The sequence below is a fragment of the Musa acuminata genome, chromosome BXJ1-4 (genome assembly GCF_036884655.1).
Source record: "Musa acuminata AAA Group cultivar baxijiao chromosome BXJ1-4, Cavendish_Baxijiao_AAA, whole genome shotgun sequence".
In the NCBI taxonomy this organism is placed as follows: domain Eukaryota; kingdom Viridiplantae; phylum Streptophyta; class Magnoliopsida; order Zingiberales; family Musaceae; genus Musa; species Musa acuminata.
This window is the reverse complement of record NC_088330.1, coordinates 2,582,093-2,600,378: the sequence shown is the minus strand read 5'-3', so window position 1 is coordinate 2,600,378 and position 18,286 is coordinate 2,582,093. Positions and strand designations below refer to the sequence as shown.

The 18,286-nt window shown below is 37.3% G+C and overlaps 2 protein-coding genes across 3 annotated transcripts; one reads left to right on the top strand and one right to left on the bottom strand.

The window, feature by feature from the left end:
• Positions 1–864: 864 nt before the first annotated feature.
• LOC135641320 (shaggy-related protein kinase eta-like) lies at positions 865–6,939 on the top strand. Its single transcript, XM_065156657.1, has 12 exons — positions 865–1,022; positions 1,892–1,975; positions 2,064–2,123; positions 2,210–2,482; positions 2,561–2,639; positions 2,746–2,798; positions 3,698–3,838; positions 3,960–4,010; positions 4,104–4,199; positions 5,229–5,312; positions 5,585–5,686; positions 6,420–6,939. Exons 1-12 carry the CDS (start codon positions 921–923, stop codon positions 6,513–6,515), a joined length of 1,221 nt encoding a protein of 406 aa, XP_065012729.1. The 5' UTR covers positions 865–920; the 3' UTR covers positions 6,516–6,939.
• Positions 6,940–9,763: 2,824 nt separating this feature from the next.
• Positions 9,764–18,271, bottom strand: LOC135581271 (homeobox protein ATH1-like). 2 transcript variants are annotated; one of them, XM_065156632.1, is made up of 6 exons: positions 15,927–18,271; positions 14,883–14,952; positions 12,072–13,618; positions 10,530–10,873; positions 10,347–10,407; positions 9,764–10,242 (listed from the first exon to the last, which is right to left on the bottom strand). In XM_065156632.1, exons 3-6 carry the CDS (start codon positions 13,251–13,253, stop codon positions 10,090–10,092), a joined length of 1,740 nt encoding a protein of 579 aa, XP_065012704.1. In that variant the 5' UTR covers positions 13,254–13,618; positions 14,883–14,952; positions 15,927–18,271; the 3' UTR covers positions 9,764–10,089. The 2 variants fall into 2 exon arrangements, with proteins under 2 accessions (XP_065012704.1, XP_065012712.1); XM_065156640.1 differs by having other exon boundaries at positions 12,072–13,508.
• Positions 18,272–18,286: the final 15 nt, after the last annotated feature.

Sequence of the window (18,286 nt, the reverse complement as noted above, 5' to 3'; positions counted from 1 at the left end):
GTTTCGTTAAAACCATAGTCTCAAAGTAACAGATTTGAGGAGGATAGCAACAAGGGGGTGGGGTGGAAGAAATTTATGTATGAGATAAAAAGATCAAGGGCTACGTCACACACAGCTTCAAGCAGCTCTAATGGAAGTGAGAGTAGTTCGCATGCAATGTTTACGGTGGAAAATGAGAGAGAAACAGAGAAAACAGAGGCAAGAGGTATGACGAGGAGGGTTTGGTGATTCTTTCCGGGACCGGAGATTTACTTGGTCTTCGCACAACCATCGGCGCGCGGCTTCTCCCCCACAGATGCCGCCCCTTTGCGTTCGCATGGAGAGGATGATGACTTCCGCAGTTTTGACCGAAGAACTCTGCAACCACTGACGCCTGGGAAACAGAGACGCGCCGCAGCGTGTTTGACCGAGAGATCACGTCCAAATGACAGAACTTGTGTGCGGTGCAAACCGGTTAAACATGCCGAGAGATGGCGGCGTCCAAGCACTGTGCTGGTCACAAGGTTGCGTTGCCTTCTTGAAGATGATGGAGCAAGCTTTGACGTTGAATCGAACTGCTGAGCCGTGCAAGAATGGGAAACCAAACCTTTGTGTCAATGAATTCTTCGACACCATTAATAACTACGTTATTAATCATGTTTCCATTTTTGTGCATGCAACGTCATTAATCGAAATACTAAGATAATTACACTCTTACCATAATTGTGTAACGAGTTTGCCAGGGTCGGATTATGTCGGTCATCAGAACGATCAAAACCCGTTATTTTGGCGAATGAGCGTGTTACAACCAAGCGATATAACGGTTTATTACGACAAAACGCTTCATTTATGACGTCGCCCGGTGTTAAATGGTGTCGCCTGGAAAACCATGAAACCGAGGCTCTAAAAAGCGGCCTGTGAGAACCCTTCTCCTCCGCCACATGGCTTCCCTGCCGCTTGGACCTCATAATCCGCCGCCGCCGGAGCAGGGCGCCTTCGTCCCCGCCGTACCTTCCAGCCATCCGGAGATGGCCCAAGACAAGGTGGTTACCCCTTCTTCCTTTGCTCTCCTCTAGCATTCGGTCGACCCCCCTTCTTTGATCCACTTTCCCACCGTCGCTTGCACTGACTCTCTGATTTCCATTGGTTTTTGTCGGAAAAAATCGAACCTTTGAGACGATTCGAGCTGGATCCTCGTGTTTTTGGAACGGCTTATTACTCGCCTGCTTCTATCTTGCCGCAAAACAAAATGTTCTTGTTTTAAACGTTTAATTGCTTTAAGAGATTGTACGACATTCGTCTCACTAATTTGGATCTAATGTTGTTTTTTTTAGTTCTTGTTGAGTTAGGCGGGTGGATCTGAAGTATTATTGTTCCTTTCACTTCTGCTTATTCATTTTACAAAATTGCATTTTTTTTTTCTTGAGAAATCTTAGAGAATGTTATCTGTTCTGTGCGATATGTTTACCACTCGGTTATCTTTTACAATCTTTTCGATTTTGGGCTTCTCGTTTGCTTTCTTTTTAGGGTTTGGAAGGTCTCATTGTTTTTCTTGCTTTGTGGGCTGCTGATCTCAGCTGTAATCCTACTTAACAAGCAAACTTCCTATACCATCTTCATTGATTCTAAGAATCTTTGCCAAGAACTTGCCTTGGCCTTGATCTTTGAATCATTATTTGGATGTGATCCTGTTCTTGTTTGCTTTGCTTCCTCTTTTAGTGCGCACTTATGCAGCTGTATCGTTTTGGGTGTTACGATACTCTGATGGCTGGGGTTCATCGTGTCTTCGATTGATCTGATACTTGATCTGTCTGTTTAGTGATTTAGTGTTTTCAGCTGTCTTTTTGTTTCTTCTGCTGAGATAGAGATATTGAGTCTAAATCAAGACCTTTTTCGCTACTTGTCTCATCAGGCATCTGTTGTGGAGGGGAATGATGCAGTCACTGGTCATATCATATCCACCACCATTGGAGGCAAGAACGGTGAACCTAAGCAGGTTAGGAGCCTTTAAACTATACCATACGATGATCCAAAGTTGGTGGTATTCAATCCCCATATTCTGAGTTATTTTACTTGTCATGCAGACCATTAGTTACATGGCAGAGCGTGTTGTGGGAAATGGCTCATTTGGAATTGTCTTCCAGGTATTAGTTCACTTTTTTCTGGGACTTCAATTGAAGCATGACACCATTTAGGTTTTTCGGCTACAAATTTTGTTGTCTTTTGGCAGGCAAAATGCTTGGAAACAGGTGAGACTGTCGCTATAAAGAAGGTTTTGCAGGACCGGAGATACAAAAACCGTGAGCTGCAGTTGATGCGCTCAATAGATCATCCAAATGTTATCTCTCTAAAGCATTGTTTCTTCTCCACCACAAGCAGAGATGAACTTTTTCTCAACCTAGTTATGGAATATGTGCCTGAAACCTTATATCGTGTTCTAAGGCATTACAGCAGTGTGAGTCAAAGGATGCCACTTATCTATGTGAAGCTTTACACATATCAGGTAATTTTTTGCCCTTTATGCTGCGGGTGTTGTTATGCAGAAACATGGTTTAGTGTACTTATTTGGAATTGTGCTCAGATATTTAGAGGGTTGGCTTATATCCATACAGTTCCTGGCGTTTGCCATAGAGATGTAAAGCCACAAAATGTTTTGGTAGGTTTTCATGGCCTCAAAATATTAATTTTTTGTCAAGCACGATTTAATAAATTCTCATCCTCTTATAATCTCTTTCTCTTATAAATAATTGAACTTCCTGCAGGTAGATCCTCTCACTCACCAAGTCAAGCTATGTGATTTTGGAAGTGCAAAAGTTTTGGTATGCTAAACTTGGAAAGTACTCATATATGTTTGCCATATATTCTGACCATTCTCGATGCTCCATGGATCAATCACTTTCCTGAACTTTTTCCAGGAACATGCATTTGTTGAATAATAGCTGTGAGGTGTTGTTGCATCATAAGATAAAGATTACTATGACAAAAAATGCATGCAATATTTTCTGTTAAGGACTATTGATATATATCTGTTATGATTTTTCCATGTCAGCTAATTTTTGTATAAAAAATTCCAGCACTTGTTGAAGAACTTCACTTGTTCTTCCTTCCATTTCATTTCTAAGTTATGGAGAATAAAAGAAATGAACTAGTGGTCATGTTAGACTTTTTAAATAGATAATGAGGCATTATGTTATTTACTACCATGGTTGGTAAATAACATAACGCAACACCCAATGTCATAAAATCTCAAAGAATTTCAAAGTAAATTTTTGTAGCCTTATGCTATATCACAATTCTTAAGTTTGACAGTTATGACACATAAAGCATGACGGTATTCTTTTCGTAAATTGGCAAATTGTTGAGAGGTGTTTCCATGCCACAAGGCATCCAAGAGGCCAACAATTGAAGATGTGTTAGAATTAATTTAAATTTTGTAACAAATAATGTGCTCCATATAAGTGGCAAATGAGCATGATGGATACTGAGTGGCACTACGATTGATCCACCAAAGTCAGAAAAGGGCATATATCAATAAATTGAATAAAAACACTTTCAAAATGCACTAGTGCATAAATATTATAGATTTTTTGTAGGATGTCTGCTTTTGTACAATATCTAATCTAACATTCTTTCGTTAAACGACACTGGAATCTTTTAGCCTCTTCTTTGTTTCTTTTAATATGGCTCTTCCTTTCTACTAATCTATTTGTCCCGTCAGGTCAAGGGTGAACCAAACATTTCCTACATTTGCTCTCGCTATTACCGTGCTCCAGAGCTTATTTTTGGTGCAACAGAATACACAACATCTATTGATATATGGTCAGCAGGTTGTGTTCTTGCTGAGTTGCTCCTTGGTCAGGTACTCCTTACTTGGCCCACCAATCTTTATACTTCAATGAGCTATCAAGAAAACACAGGAGAAAGTGCGATATCCTAGAGAATTAAACACTTATCATCACTAGTTTTTGCATATTTTTCAGCCATTGTTTCCTGGAGAAAGTGCTGTTGATCAGCTTGTTGAGATAATCAAGGTACAATTTTGCTAGGTCTGTTGGTTGATGCTGGTTCTTGTGACTTTTTAAGGATGCACGATGGCATGAGAATTCTCTTTTTTATTTGTTTAGGTTCTTGGAACTCCAACCCGTGAGGAAATTCGTTGCATGAATCCTAATTATACTGAGTTCAGGTTTCCACAGATAAAAGCTCATCCATGGCACAAGGTTTGTTGCATTCCCTTTCTTCATGTTGAGTTTGCTCTTCAACTAAGCTATCCTTTTGGACCATCACACAACATAAACTAAAGAATGCCAACAAATTGTTGTCCTATGGTTTAATTATTTTACAATTAATATATATATATATATATATATATATATATATATATATATATTGACATGCACCTTGGGCCTGATGGGCTAACTAACCTATCAACTTCGTTTGATCCAAGTCGTTGGCTAAAATGTTTAAGCTGAAGTTGATGGTAGTATATTCATCAGATACCAAATGACACGATCTGGGCTTGATGGGCCAGCTAGTCTATCAACTTTGTTTGACCTAAACCACTAGTCAAAATTCTTAAGCAGAAGTTGATAATAGTACACTCATCAGATCCTTATAAATCAATCTTAATCTTGTTCATTTTCGATGTCAGATTAATTGGTGTGTTACACATCTCATTTTCAAATTGCAAAGTTTTATGGATAAAAATTTATATGAAAAAGTTCCTTATATTATTCTTGTCTATGGTAGATTCTCTATTATATCATCCCTCCACTTCTATAATTTTGCTAGGTTTGGTTTTATAATTTGCTTAACAAGATTTTTTGTGACTTTGAGATGTCTGATTCAAATACAACGAACTTGCTGTAAGGCCACATCACTTAGCCATAACTAATATTTGCTTCTTTATATTGCATGTACATGGAAAGAATAGTTGGTGCATCACATGTCTGGACCAGCTAGATGCTTATATGCAAAGTGACTGAACTAATTAAATTTGTTATGCTGACATTTTGTCTCTTTCAAAGGGAAATACATCATTTACTATCTAATTTGTAAGGTTGGATGAGACTGCTGGCTTTAATCTGGGAGTTGGATTTGTTGGAACTTTTGTTTTAGTATTTAGTATAAAGTATTTCTATGAAGATATTTCTCTAGAGCTCTGGTTGCTTATTTAGATAGCTATTGTGAATATCATGAATAGTATTGGCCTTTTCTATTTGAGGAGTCTTAAAGTTGTAATTTTTCAGATATTCCATAAACGAATGCCTCTGGAAGCAATAGATCTTACATCACGCCTTCTCCAATACTCTCCAAGCTTTCGCTGCACTGCAGTAAGTCTTCTCCGCAACTTCCCTTAAAAATAATGATGTGTTTGCCAGCATGACTAGATTATGGTCCAATTTTCTTGTACAACAAGATTTAGGTTTTTTTTTTGTGCCTTGCCAATAGAAGGTAGTGAAATGGTAAAATGCTGTTGACTTTTTGAGGGACTGAAGCCCTTTATTTTATGTGATCTAATAACTAGTGAAATATGATATGCTATGATATGATATGATATGATATTCCTCTCTGTTATAGTTAACTTAATATTTTTCTATTACAGCTGGAAGCATGTGCTCACCCCTTTTTTGATGAGCTGCGGGAACCAAATGCAAGGTTGCCAAATGGTCGTCCTCTGCCTCCTCTTTTTAACTTCAAACAAGAAGTAAGTTAAAACATCTCCATGGTCCGTCTGCCGCATTAATGCTTCTCCCTTGAAACTAATTTCATTTAGATCATATCCGAAGCTGTCTTTAATGTTCATCAGTCCTTGTGCTGCAAAATCCTGGTTAGCCATTTCCAGGTGTATCTGAATTTGCAAAAGTCATTACTTCCAAAAAAATAAACTAGGACAATTAGAAGCACTTTGAGCAATATTATTAGCGCTAGTATGACAACTGGTTCCTCAATTCAGACATCTTGCTATTAGCAATGTGTCATCGACTTAAAAACAACCATGCATTATATAATACTTTTGTTGTCTTCTGACCCCTTCTATGTGATTGCACCTATTCTTGTTTCAAAAATCTTCAGCTTTAAGAGGATAAATGATTGGTTTGAATGATTTCTTAAGTTTGTAGTTTAGCTTTCAGAAAATATCTTTAATTAGCTATATGCTAGATACGTCAAAAGTTTCAATTGCTTCTGGAATATATTCGTGGGCCAATAGTATTGTAGGGAACGACGGCTTTGGTCTGTTTGGTTGATTACTAGTTACTGTGGTTAAGAATATTTATCTCATAAAAGGATAATTCTGGTTATTTTTTTCCGCTTTCATTTTAATCAGTGAACCAAATGGTGGTGGATTATCCAAAGATAGAAATGAAACACCGAAAAGAACCTGTGGTAAATGTATCTTCTTAATTCAGATCAAGTAATCCTGGCTACAACTTTTGCAGTTAGCAGGTGCATCACCAGAGCTCATCGACAAGCTGATTCCGGAACATGTGAGGCGCCAATCTGGTCTCAGTTTCTTGCAAATGCCCGGGACGTAAAACTACAAACACTTCAGATGTGATCGTCAAAAGCAAGTGGAACATGGTTTTCACTGCCCTTGAGGAAGTCTGCCAGTGCGAGTGCTCGATGGCAGCGGGAGCTTCTGCAGTTGAGCTTCTGGGAGGGGGTTGTTGCTTCTTCCCTATCTTCTTACCGATCTCCCAAGCCTTTTGTATATTGTAAGATGTTAGGATCATTGTAATGTAGTCGCTGTCAATCCCTCGGGATCAGATTGTATCTTGTATGATAGGACAACCTTTGCAAGGCATATGAACTCTGGCTTCTTCCACGTTGACCCCCATGGAGTCTCGTCGCTGCTTTGACTCTACTCGTTAGACGGTACAAGCGACGCAGCTCCATAGTCTCATTTTGATTGTTTCTCTTGGTGATACTTGGATATCTTTGTCATTGTACTTGTTTTCATGTTTTCTTTTGTTTTTTTTGGTAAAAGATAAGTTACGTAGGCAGGTCTTTTGGACCAATGATCATGGCAAACTCTTTATCAATTAAATTGGTTATCATCTTTTTATATTAATTTTATATCTTATTATCGGTTTTACTAAAATGTTTTGTTAGTGTAAAAAGTATGCTTTTTTTTGCTCAGGAGTCGAATTGGCATACTGCGTCACTATGGTAGGTTGAATCAAGTAGGTATTTGACTTGAATCCATTACACATTTATCATACAAATAATGGATGTAATTGAACAAATATAGGTTAAGAAATGTTTAATATGTATCGGAGAACATTCTTTAACATTCCTTTGAGTCAAATTTCTACTAATTTATACAGTATAAAATATATATTTGCACATAGCCATGAGTATCTTGTTTATTCATTATTCATGAAATATTATAAAGATATGCATATAATCAAGGATACTCATGGCTATGTGCAAATATATATTTTATACTAATTTATACAGTATAAAATATATATTTGTGTATATTTGCACATAGCCATGTCCCTTACTGTGATCGTCTATTAATTCGATCAAGGATATGCATATAATCACATCTCATGAAAAATACTACTTCAGGGGATCTTCCATCAGGTTGGATTTATACCACTAAAAGACTTGTTAAAGTTTAAACTCATCCCTCTTACACTAGCACTTTAGTCCTATTTTGAGACTTTATTAAAAGATAATTTAGCATGACTATTACATGTAATGTCATAAATTTCACAAGTTTAGCATAAGCATGCAAAGAAATAAGTATCCAACATATTAACAAATTATGTTAGACATAAGCATGTACTGATCATATACACAAAGGTTCTTTACAACATAAATATCATCATCATCATCATCATCATCATCATCATCATCATCATCATATATATATATATATATATATATATATATATATATATATATATATATATATATATATATTCAGATTACTAATAAAAATTTATGATTCAACATTTGTATTGTTTATTTTAAATCTTATAAGTTTTGATGAAGCAATTAAAAAAGAGGAATGACGAGAGGTAATGAAAAAATAAATCAATTTAATTGAAAAGAATGAACCCTAGAAACTAATGGATCTATGGATAAAAAAGAAAGTTATTGGATTGAAATAGGTGTTCAAAACAAAGCATAATGTAAATATGAATGAGACTCGGCTTATAACATAAGGATATTCGTAGCAACAATGTATTGATTTTGATGATACTTTTTTTTGCTAGATTCAAAACCATAAGAACTTTCTTGACTTTAGTTACTCACTTGAGTTGAGTTGACATATTTATTAATTTGATATAAAATATATATTTTTAAATAAAAATTTATAAAAAATAATTTTTGTTACTCAACCCAAAGGTTTTTAGTAAAAGGACATGAAGAAAATGTCATAAGCTAAAGAAAGTTCTTTATGGGCTTAAACAAGCTCCAAGTGCATGGTATAGTAAAATTGATTATTATTTTTATCAAAATAGATTTAAAAGCAACAATAATAAACCTACATTTTATCTAAAGAACAAAGGTAAACATAATATTCTTTTAGTTTATCTTTATGTTGATAATATTATATATATGGGTTCATATAATTCTTTTGTGGTAGAATTTAAAAAATATATGATGAATAAGTTTGAAATATTATATCTAAGTTTACTAACTATTTTCTTAGAGATGAAGTAAGGATCATATGAAAATTTTATTTTATAAAGAAAATATGCAATGGATCTACTCAAAAAATCTATATGATTAATTACAAAGCTGTAGCAACATCCATGAATGTAAATAAGAAATTAAAACTTGAAAATGATATATATTTGAAAATGTAAGATACTACAAAAGTTTGGTTGGAGGTTTGATTTATCTAACTTATACTCGATCAAATATTACTTTATATCCAAGTTTATGCATAGCTCAAGCAAACAACATTTCGAAGTTGTTAAAAAAATTCTACGCTATATTGTTGGAATTACATATTATATCATTTGGTACTTTTATAATTGTAAATATAAATTATTTGGTTTCACTGATAATAATTGGGCAAGAGTTTTAGATGATAGAAAGAGAATTTCAAATAATATTTTTAGTCTTAGATCAAAAGTTATATCTTAGAGTTTAAAGAAGTAAGCAACAATTGTATTATCAATATCGGAAGTAGAATAGGTAGCTGCAACATCAACTTGTTAAGAAATATATCTTAGAAGATTTCTTGAAGATCTTCATAAAAAATAAAAAGAAGAAACTTAAATATTTTATGACAATAAAGACACAATTGAAGAACGAAGCATATAGAGATAAGCTATCATTTCATCCAGATTCTTATAGCAGGTGAAGTCAAAACAATAAAATATCATAACACAGATGAACAAATTGCATATATTCTCACCAAGTTACTTCTTGATGAGAATCAATGTATATAACTATGATTTAAGGGGGAGTGTTGAGAATTGATTTATAGGTAGTAGTTACGTAGATAGTTGTCGTATTCTAAGTATTTATAGTTATGCTCTACCTAAGTGGTCCATGATGTAAAAGTTACGAGAGTAGTTTCTATACCTAATTTGATTATGAGTGATATGATTAGGTGAGATAATTACCACTGGATCCTATAAATAGAATCATAGTTTACGAAATAGTACGTACTTGGGAATGTCATATAAATATTCTTAGTCTTATCTTTTGTTTAATATTATTTTAATTTTTTTAATTACATCATGGTATTTTATTTTTACATTTTTTACGAGTTCCTTGCTCCTCCGTCCCAACATTAAATTCAAACTCAAACTCAAATTCAAATGGCTCCTTAATCCGGCACGAAGCCTACGACTTTGGCAGCCACGTGAACTGCTTCACATCCAAAACTCGGCTACCGGTCACAGAGTGCAACAACCGGTGGCGGGTCATGAATGCACAAGAACAAGCTACAAATCCAAGGCAACAACTCCTAAATCTAAAGCTCTAATTTCAGGCTAGCATGATAAGCCACAGTTAGAGAGGTCTGAGTGATTCAAGACCTTATCAGTATAGATAGTAATGGAGAACCCTGATCCAACTAAAAGCTACAGATAGAACAACTGGATTTGTTCTACATGGTCAACAAAAAATTGATCAAGCTCAACTGGATTCTCTGACTTTAGTGGTCTCATGGCTTCTGCACTCTTCCTCTGCACCATCTTCTCCTCCGTTCCTTTTACCGAGTTCCAAGTACATCTCCTCGATCATTGGCTTCCACAAACGAACCCTTGCATTTATGAACCAGTTGGAGACCTGATAACAGCGAAAAAGAATAACAAATAATATATTGGAGAGTGAGACACTAAGACTCGAGATTCAGTTCATCCTAAATGATGCATAGGTAGCTCTTCCATTACCTGGCTCCTCGTCAATCCACTTCTTAGTGCAAGTAAATTTTTCTCTCCGTCACTGGGGTACCTGATAATTTCCATAGCATGGTCCAAGAATGTCAATATTATTTATATACATCATAGATGATTCCTCGTAGAAAATAATTCCAACTTTTAAGAGGTTAATGAGAACACAAGTCTACAACTCACGGGTGAGTGAAGTTTTGGAACATCCATGCCCGCAAGACCGAGACAGATTTTTCAGGCAATCCTCTTTTAGGTCTCCAATCATTCCTTCTTACCTGCTGTAGAGCCCAGTGTCTCTGGAGAAAAGAAGACTCGATGGCTCTCACTCGTCCTTCCTTGCGCTCACTTTGTTGATTCACCAAAAGGATGCTGCGAGTGATTCTTTCCCTCAGGTTCTTATAGAGCATGCTGATTGTGTGAAGGGCAAAGCCAGAAGAGAATTGAGGAACAGCAGATTTGGTTGCATCATCATATAGAGATATCACACCGTTTACTTCTTCTAAGCACTGCTTATACTTGAGGTCAACCTAATCAACAAGAAAAAGGGCAATGCTGATATTACAAACAAGAAAAATATAAGAAACTCTTGGATGAATGACAGCAAAGACAATATGTGGCCGAATTAGACGTGTATCTTCTTACTGAAAGGCATTATCAAATTGAATGAGCAACAAGTAAGGTGAAGAAATAATTGATCCATGGCATATTACTGGCCCATGGCTGTTTCACTCTCATCTTTTGAACTAATTTCATGATTTCTTTCTTGCCTTTCTTTCATGGATCCATCACTTTCATAATTTTTGAGGTAGTCGGGGAGAATCTTTATAGACCGCAGACCAGAAACCAGTTAAAATATCTGATTTGGAGTGACAGCTTAAGGAACTAGGAAACTGATGCCGAGGTTGAATGCTCACCATTATAAATCTCTTCGTGCATGTTTTTCGCACATTAATGTGTACTATGTGTAATAGGTTTTGCACACTCTGCTATCCAACATTGTACATGTTCTTTTGTTGGGACATCTACAAAAGGTTTTTTTTCTTACAGTGATGTAATCTCATTAAATGTATCTACTCATCGAGCCTTTAGCTTTCTTTATCATGACCAATGTTCTGTTGGAGCCATAAACTGTTTTTGTGATGCAAATGTCATTTATTACAGTGTAGAAGGTTTCCCTTGAAGGAATCATAGATTAAGAGATGAGAGATCGACAAAAAAGTACAATACTTGAATAAATTACATGAGATCATGAGTATTTATGGAGACAGATGAGTTGTGAAAAGTAACTGTATCTTTTCTCATGTGATTGTATACCTTCTGAACATGCTAGTGAATTTAGTGGATTCTCAATTGAACAAAATGGGGATCAAATATCTACAAATGCACATGCACGCTTGTGCATACACATATATACACAAATGTATATACTTACAGCAAAAGTCTTGTAAGGTCAATCTACAAAGTTAACTTTTCTTGCACATGAACTTATTGGTAGTTTGAAAGTCAATGACCCAATTCTTGATGTGATCCAACACCCTCTGAAGAAGTGCAAATCAAATTTCAGAAGTCATAAGATTTCAAGTTTGTTTCCTTTGCTCATCCATTTAAAGTAGAGCAAAAAAGATGGATGATGATGAGAGATAAAATGAAGCACAACACGAACTACTTTGACTGCAAATCTATTTAAACAGTATGTAGCATAATACTAATGAAAAGTCAACGTACCAATTGAAGCATAGTCAGCAGCTGAGACTTCTCCCTGGTAGTTTCAAGGGCTTGCAATTTTTCCACATGGTCCTGGGAATCAATGTCTCCAAATGAAGACTGGAAATCCATGGATCTTGTAATGACAAGTCCTCTTTCACTGGAGCAACTAGAGGAGAAAGAAATCCCACTCAGTGAGTCATCTAACTGGATATAGCTCGAAACCTCAGAGAGTATTTGTTGAGTCACACTAAAATATCTTGATGTCAGTATCCCATACAGATTAACAGGACCACTGCATGTAGAGAACTCCTGAATGCCAGGGCAGTGTTGATCATTTCCTAGCTCAGTTCCAGTTCGCAACTGCACATCATGCAAAGAATTGACGACAAGAGAGTATTCTCCGAACTCATCAGAACAGTATCTACTGTTCTTTGGTGGCACCTGATCTATTCCAGAGCAATTAATTTCTGAGAACTGGTCAGAGATATCTAGCATTTTGCTCATAGAAGGTCTGGAGGAGCCAAGACTAAGAGACAATTCATTAGAGGGAGTATAGTAACTAAGAAATTTTGGAGTAAGTATATCCGAACACAACTCAGGCTTTGAGAATTCCTTGATATAACAAGAAGGATGAACTATGCTTGTTGAAGAAGAAGGAACCTGATGTTTAAGAGTTTCATCAGAATACCTTACATAGTCAAATTGCTTATTCAAGCTACCGCCAGTTTTGGATGCTAGAACTTCAGTAACATTTTGTGTGGCCAAAACATTGAAATTGTTTCTGGGCATAGAAAATTTCATCTCTTGCAATGGAAATGATGCAGAGGAAGAGAGATTGACAGTCGAAAAATCTTCCTCTAAGCCATTTGTGTCAGCCACATTGTACTGAAGTGGCATAGATGATAGCAGAGGCACTTCAGTTTGCTCCTCAAGTTCATTCTTCCCCACACACTCATCAATGGTAGCATATCCAACCGGTGTCAAAAGACCACCATAGTATGATGGAGAAACATTGTTCTGGCTTTCTTTCTGCAGTGATGGAAACAAAGTATTGCCACTCATTATCTGTTCATGGAAGTTTTGATCTTTGATACCTGGCTGACTTGTTGAGCCTGAAAAAAAGAGTGACGCGATTGTGTCCATCGAAACATGATTATGATCTGTCATTGATAAGCCAGCATTCAGAATATCTTTCTCCATCTAACAGGAAGCTTAAAAATTGCAGAGTGCTTAAACACAACCAGCAGGAGCCTATTGATATAAAACTTGGTTCAGCAATACCTAATTCTCATCTCTAGTCTCATTACCAGAACCCATGTTATGCCAAGACTTGGATCATTTGTGCTTCTCATTACATAATACTGGATATAGTCATTACTCTGCAACTCTTTCATAATAATCCTTCCATTTAGTGAGAGATTATGATTCAAGGTTTTAAATCATCCTGGCTTGCAGCTGCTTGATGACAAACAAGTTAAATTAACGCATTCCTCTGAAGATAAGTGGATCTACCAGAAAGAACCAATAATCTTCTGTTAAGCTCTTCAATGCTCTATGACATAGAGCTGTAAGAACTTAAAGTTGTTAATACCAGACATAAAAATTAGTAAAAACATAGAATCTGAAAGATATTTGCATCAAGTCAAGCTATAACTCATCGTCATGGTATTAATGGATCTAGAACAATGCTCTGGTACAGATACAATATAAAAACAGCAAAGAGTTTTGGGCCAAACAAGGCATGCAAATCTGTGACTTAAAAACCTTAGCTAATGACAATACAAAATATACCAGCAAAAAACATAAATATATAGATGTACCACAACATACCATTCTAGGATTCAAGGGACCAAAGTTACACCAAAACACAAAAAAGAAGGGAAACAAAAGAACAATTTTGTTTTGTATAAACAAGATGGCTCTTGGTTTTAATAGACTGTTTCTCTGAACCAATATCTATGTCAACCCATTCAAAGACAGAATGGTATATGATGAGAATTAAAATGGTCCACCTTATCATTCAACACCTCCCACAGGCATTGGCATATATATCCTTCCAATAAACAACATAACCCAACCGTGCCATGCATCACTATTATTAGCCACTAGTTGGCAGCATATTCACACTAAAAATAGTGCCAGAGTTGGCCCAAGCAAATCTTGCTCTTGGAATCTGCAGATTGCTAAGGAAATCATAAGCCTCAACACAATTTTCCAAATCATGAAAGACTAGTGAAGGAATGGTAACTTTGGTTGACTGGTAAGCTAGTGATACAAAACTTTATCCTTTAAAGGACATGAGATGTTGAAGGAATCAACTACTTTAAGTAACAAGTGGTGCCTGTGACAACCATGTATATATGTATATTGTTTTTCTTTCTGGGGAAAGGAAGCAAGGATGTACCGATCGTATTCTGTAAAAATTTGAAAAAAAAAAAGAAAAAAGATGGCATTGTGTAACTTTTTGCACATCTAAGTTCAACATATGCATTCAATGCAGTAAAGAAGCAACAACAACATGGAGGCAGCACATATGATATTAGATAGGAAACAAACACAACACTCAAAGATATATGGCTGACTGAATATTTAAAGAGCTTGCAACAATTTTGAGAAGAAAATACTTCAACAGAAGGATTGAGAAAGCTATTGTGAAATAACAAATGAAAGAAAATGATCCAATTGGACATAACCCTTTTACGATAAATGCAGCACAAAGAACTAGTCCGCTAGGATATCAAAATTTTAAAGAAAATATTCATACATGATGATATTTAAGTCATTAATGAGAACTTCATGTGGATTCAAGATTTAACTCGAGGAACTGACCTCCCTTATGCATATGAAATGCATTAGCCTGCTGCCTAATGGTATGGCACAACCAATTTCTTCGCAGATCCTGAGCAGAATAAGAGAAGCGGAAGACTAAATTAGATTGGCACATTTAATCCATTTAGATTCCATAAATACAAACCAAGGGAACCATTCTCTAACTAAAGAAGGAAAAGGGAGAAATCCAATAAAAAAGTCTATAGGAGTGAATCATCTTACAAAGTAAAAGTAAACATGAATCAATCGATAGCTACTTCATTGGGCCGATCGACACAACTCATATAAATAGAGACCAGGAGTTGGCTTTTCTTGTTTCAGAGTGTTCAGATAATTGTTTCACCATACACCTCGAAAAACCAAAGGGGACCGAAGCAGAAAAAGATTCACTGATGCATTAGGAAAAAGGCCAAAGGAAACACTGCACCAAGTTGTATTCTCTGTTTGATTGATCAACTAGGGTATTTCATAACAGTATATTTCCATAGGCAAGTACGAGACTTGGGCACGAGTTTTTACTTCGAATGACTGGTCTAATAAAATGAAATAAATCAAAAGGTCGATACTAGTAAACTTAAATCTTATTTTGCAAAGAACAAGCACTTTCCCGTAAAGCTTGAGACCAAACCAATCATACCCTCCTCACTTTTACAGCAGAATAGAAAGGGAAGTGCTACAACTTATTCTTCTTATGTAGAACTTGAGAAACCGTACAAAACCATCAGATGAATCACGGGCTCTCCCTTCTATTCACCCGGCCCACAAAATCTAACCAAAAGTTAAAGATGGGAGATTTAAAGAAACTCCTTTTGTAAGACAAAACATGCACAACAAAGCGATCCATAGCAGGTAAAGGCAACCATTTGAAGGTAAGTCCGAGCAGAGGTTAAAAGATGAGAGGTACGTAGCTCATCAATAATGGAGATGTTAGAAGAAAGGTATAGAGGAGGAGAGACAGCGGGAAGAAAGACGAAGCAGAAAAGAGGGGCCATGTGGGAGAAAATCCAAAGAGGTTGGGATTGAGGGAGGAGGTGTAAGCCTTACCTTTACTGCAGGCTTTTTAGGACCCATCCCCATTCTTCCCTCAACTCCTTTGTCTTCCCTTCCACCACTTCTCTCTGCAACAACCATCTCAGCCAAGGTGTCTCCGGAAGCAGCTCTGACCAAATGCTGTGAGTAAGAGTACCACTCCTTTGGCTCAAGGAAGAAATGCTGAGCATGAAAAAGGAAAAAAAAATTGGAAGGTGAATCCAACCAGTGTTTACAGCTTCAGAAGATCATATTCGTGAAGGGATAGAACACTGTGATGTCGCCCAATCTAGTGGGCACATAGCCGACATCGATTAAATATGAACTCTAGTCTTAGGCATTGAGGCCCCACATTATGATCATACAGGTGCTGTATTATTAGTTTCAGGTGGTGCCTATAGTCACTGAGATTTTGTATGATCTTTACTTTTCGATTTACATATATATTCGATATTGCAATAAATTGATCAAGCAGTGAATTTTTAGTGTTATGTTCTATAAAATAAATACCAGTAGGCAAACCGAGACAAGCCAGGGATCATGCCATCTCCAAGTGAAATGCCATGCTACAGCTCGAGTTAGGAACATGTTGCTATCTTTTGGAAGAAAAGCATATCATAACATGGATGAGTGTTGGTCACAGTGATGAGGAAAAAATAGAGATGCAGGGAAGCTAAGTTGCAGGGTATGTTGGGTTAGGCAATGACTCAAGTTGAGAGCAATCAGAATTCGGTCCAAAATAAAGCATAATTCTACAAGTTGAGAGATCGATATAGTTCAGCTTGTATATGGACGTAGAACATCAAACTACAACATGGCGTACAGCAATTTCATCAAACACATAAAGTGCATTGTGATGGTTCATGGAGTTCTAGTAGGTGCAAGTTTCTAACCTTAAACGAAAAGTAGACATTCTGTCATGCAAAAATGTAGTAAATTGAATTCATGTTCAGTGTCTCGATCAAATCAAACATATTGCATTTCCACCGAAAGAAAGTAGAGGACAAGAAATACGTATCAGTCGTCCAATCAAGACAGTTTTCTTCATGTTGAATCGAATCACCAGTCTTCTCCTCGAGAGTACTCAGATGCGTCAACTGCCAAATCTTGCTCTGTTTCCTTGTCTCACTGCATACTGTTTCTTTCTGTTCTCCTGGTCCTCTTCTTGGAACTGGTTTTGGTGGTGCTGCGTGTCTTCTTCCCCTCCTTTTTATGCAGAGTGCCGCCAGATTACTACCAGTGGGCGCATGGAAGCCATGTCCAGCCAAGTACCTGATGTGTGATCCATCACGCGTCAATCGTCGTGGCCGCATCCGATTTAGGTAGAGTCACATCTATTGCATTAGGGAAATGATGGACATGATTGTTGTGAAGTGGCGAGCAAAGAACCAAGAACATATCCTTCACATCAGAGCACAAATCACACTGTGAGATTCCCCATCTGCTTCAGCTTTTCTGACCTTTGCAGGGAAGACTCGAAGAGGTCACGGGAGAGGAACATACGGAACTACAGGGGACTCTGTTACTGCATCAGGAACATACGGAACTACAGATCCTGCATCAAAATGCGCGTCATCCCCAGGAGTCCGGTCCCAACTTATGAAAGCTGAAAGATCGAATGGCAGAATCTTTATATGATTTGTTGATCATCTGAGATGTACAGTATATTCGTCAGGGGTTCTATCGCGAGTTGCAATTACGATTGCCCAGAGATGGAAGTCAAGCTGCATCCGGATAATTGAATCTGATCAAGAACACCACGTCTTGAACATGATCATCGGTAGGCCATGGTCTCAACAGATGACAGGCGGTGAGAGGAGCAACAGTTTCTTTCTCCTATGATGAAGCAGATCATCATCAGCCGAGGGTGAGCCTCGTCAAATGCCTCGGCGACCCCCATGCACGCATGCATGGCGCGTGTACACTCCTCCTTCGCCTGTTCCCGCAACCGCCGACGCCGGAAGTGGATTCGTCTGCGGTCCTCCTCCACGCATCGTTGCATCTGAGTGTGATTCGATAGCCAGATCGAGGAAGCAACCGAGGGGAAATGGATCAGCTGGGGCAAGCCGCAGGCCAAGCTCAGGTGAGAGCACAGACATGCAAGGCCTCTGTGCGTGAAAGTCAAAGACTACCGCCATTCGCAGACTGCAGTTGGTTCTACTCTTCCTCTTTTGGTGTGCAGCCGAAGAAGGATGAGACGATGAACGAAGCATCTGTTCTATTCATTTTGCAGTCGTTTATCCATCTGTGAATTCTCTCTACACTTTGCCTTGAGGAATCGAGTGAGTGCAGATTGGGGGATCAAATGAGGAACATGGCACAAGGGGCTGCCGGTGCGATGAATAACGCTGTGGGCATGGGAGGCAGCGACGCCC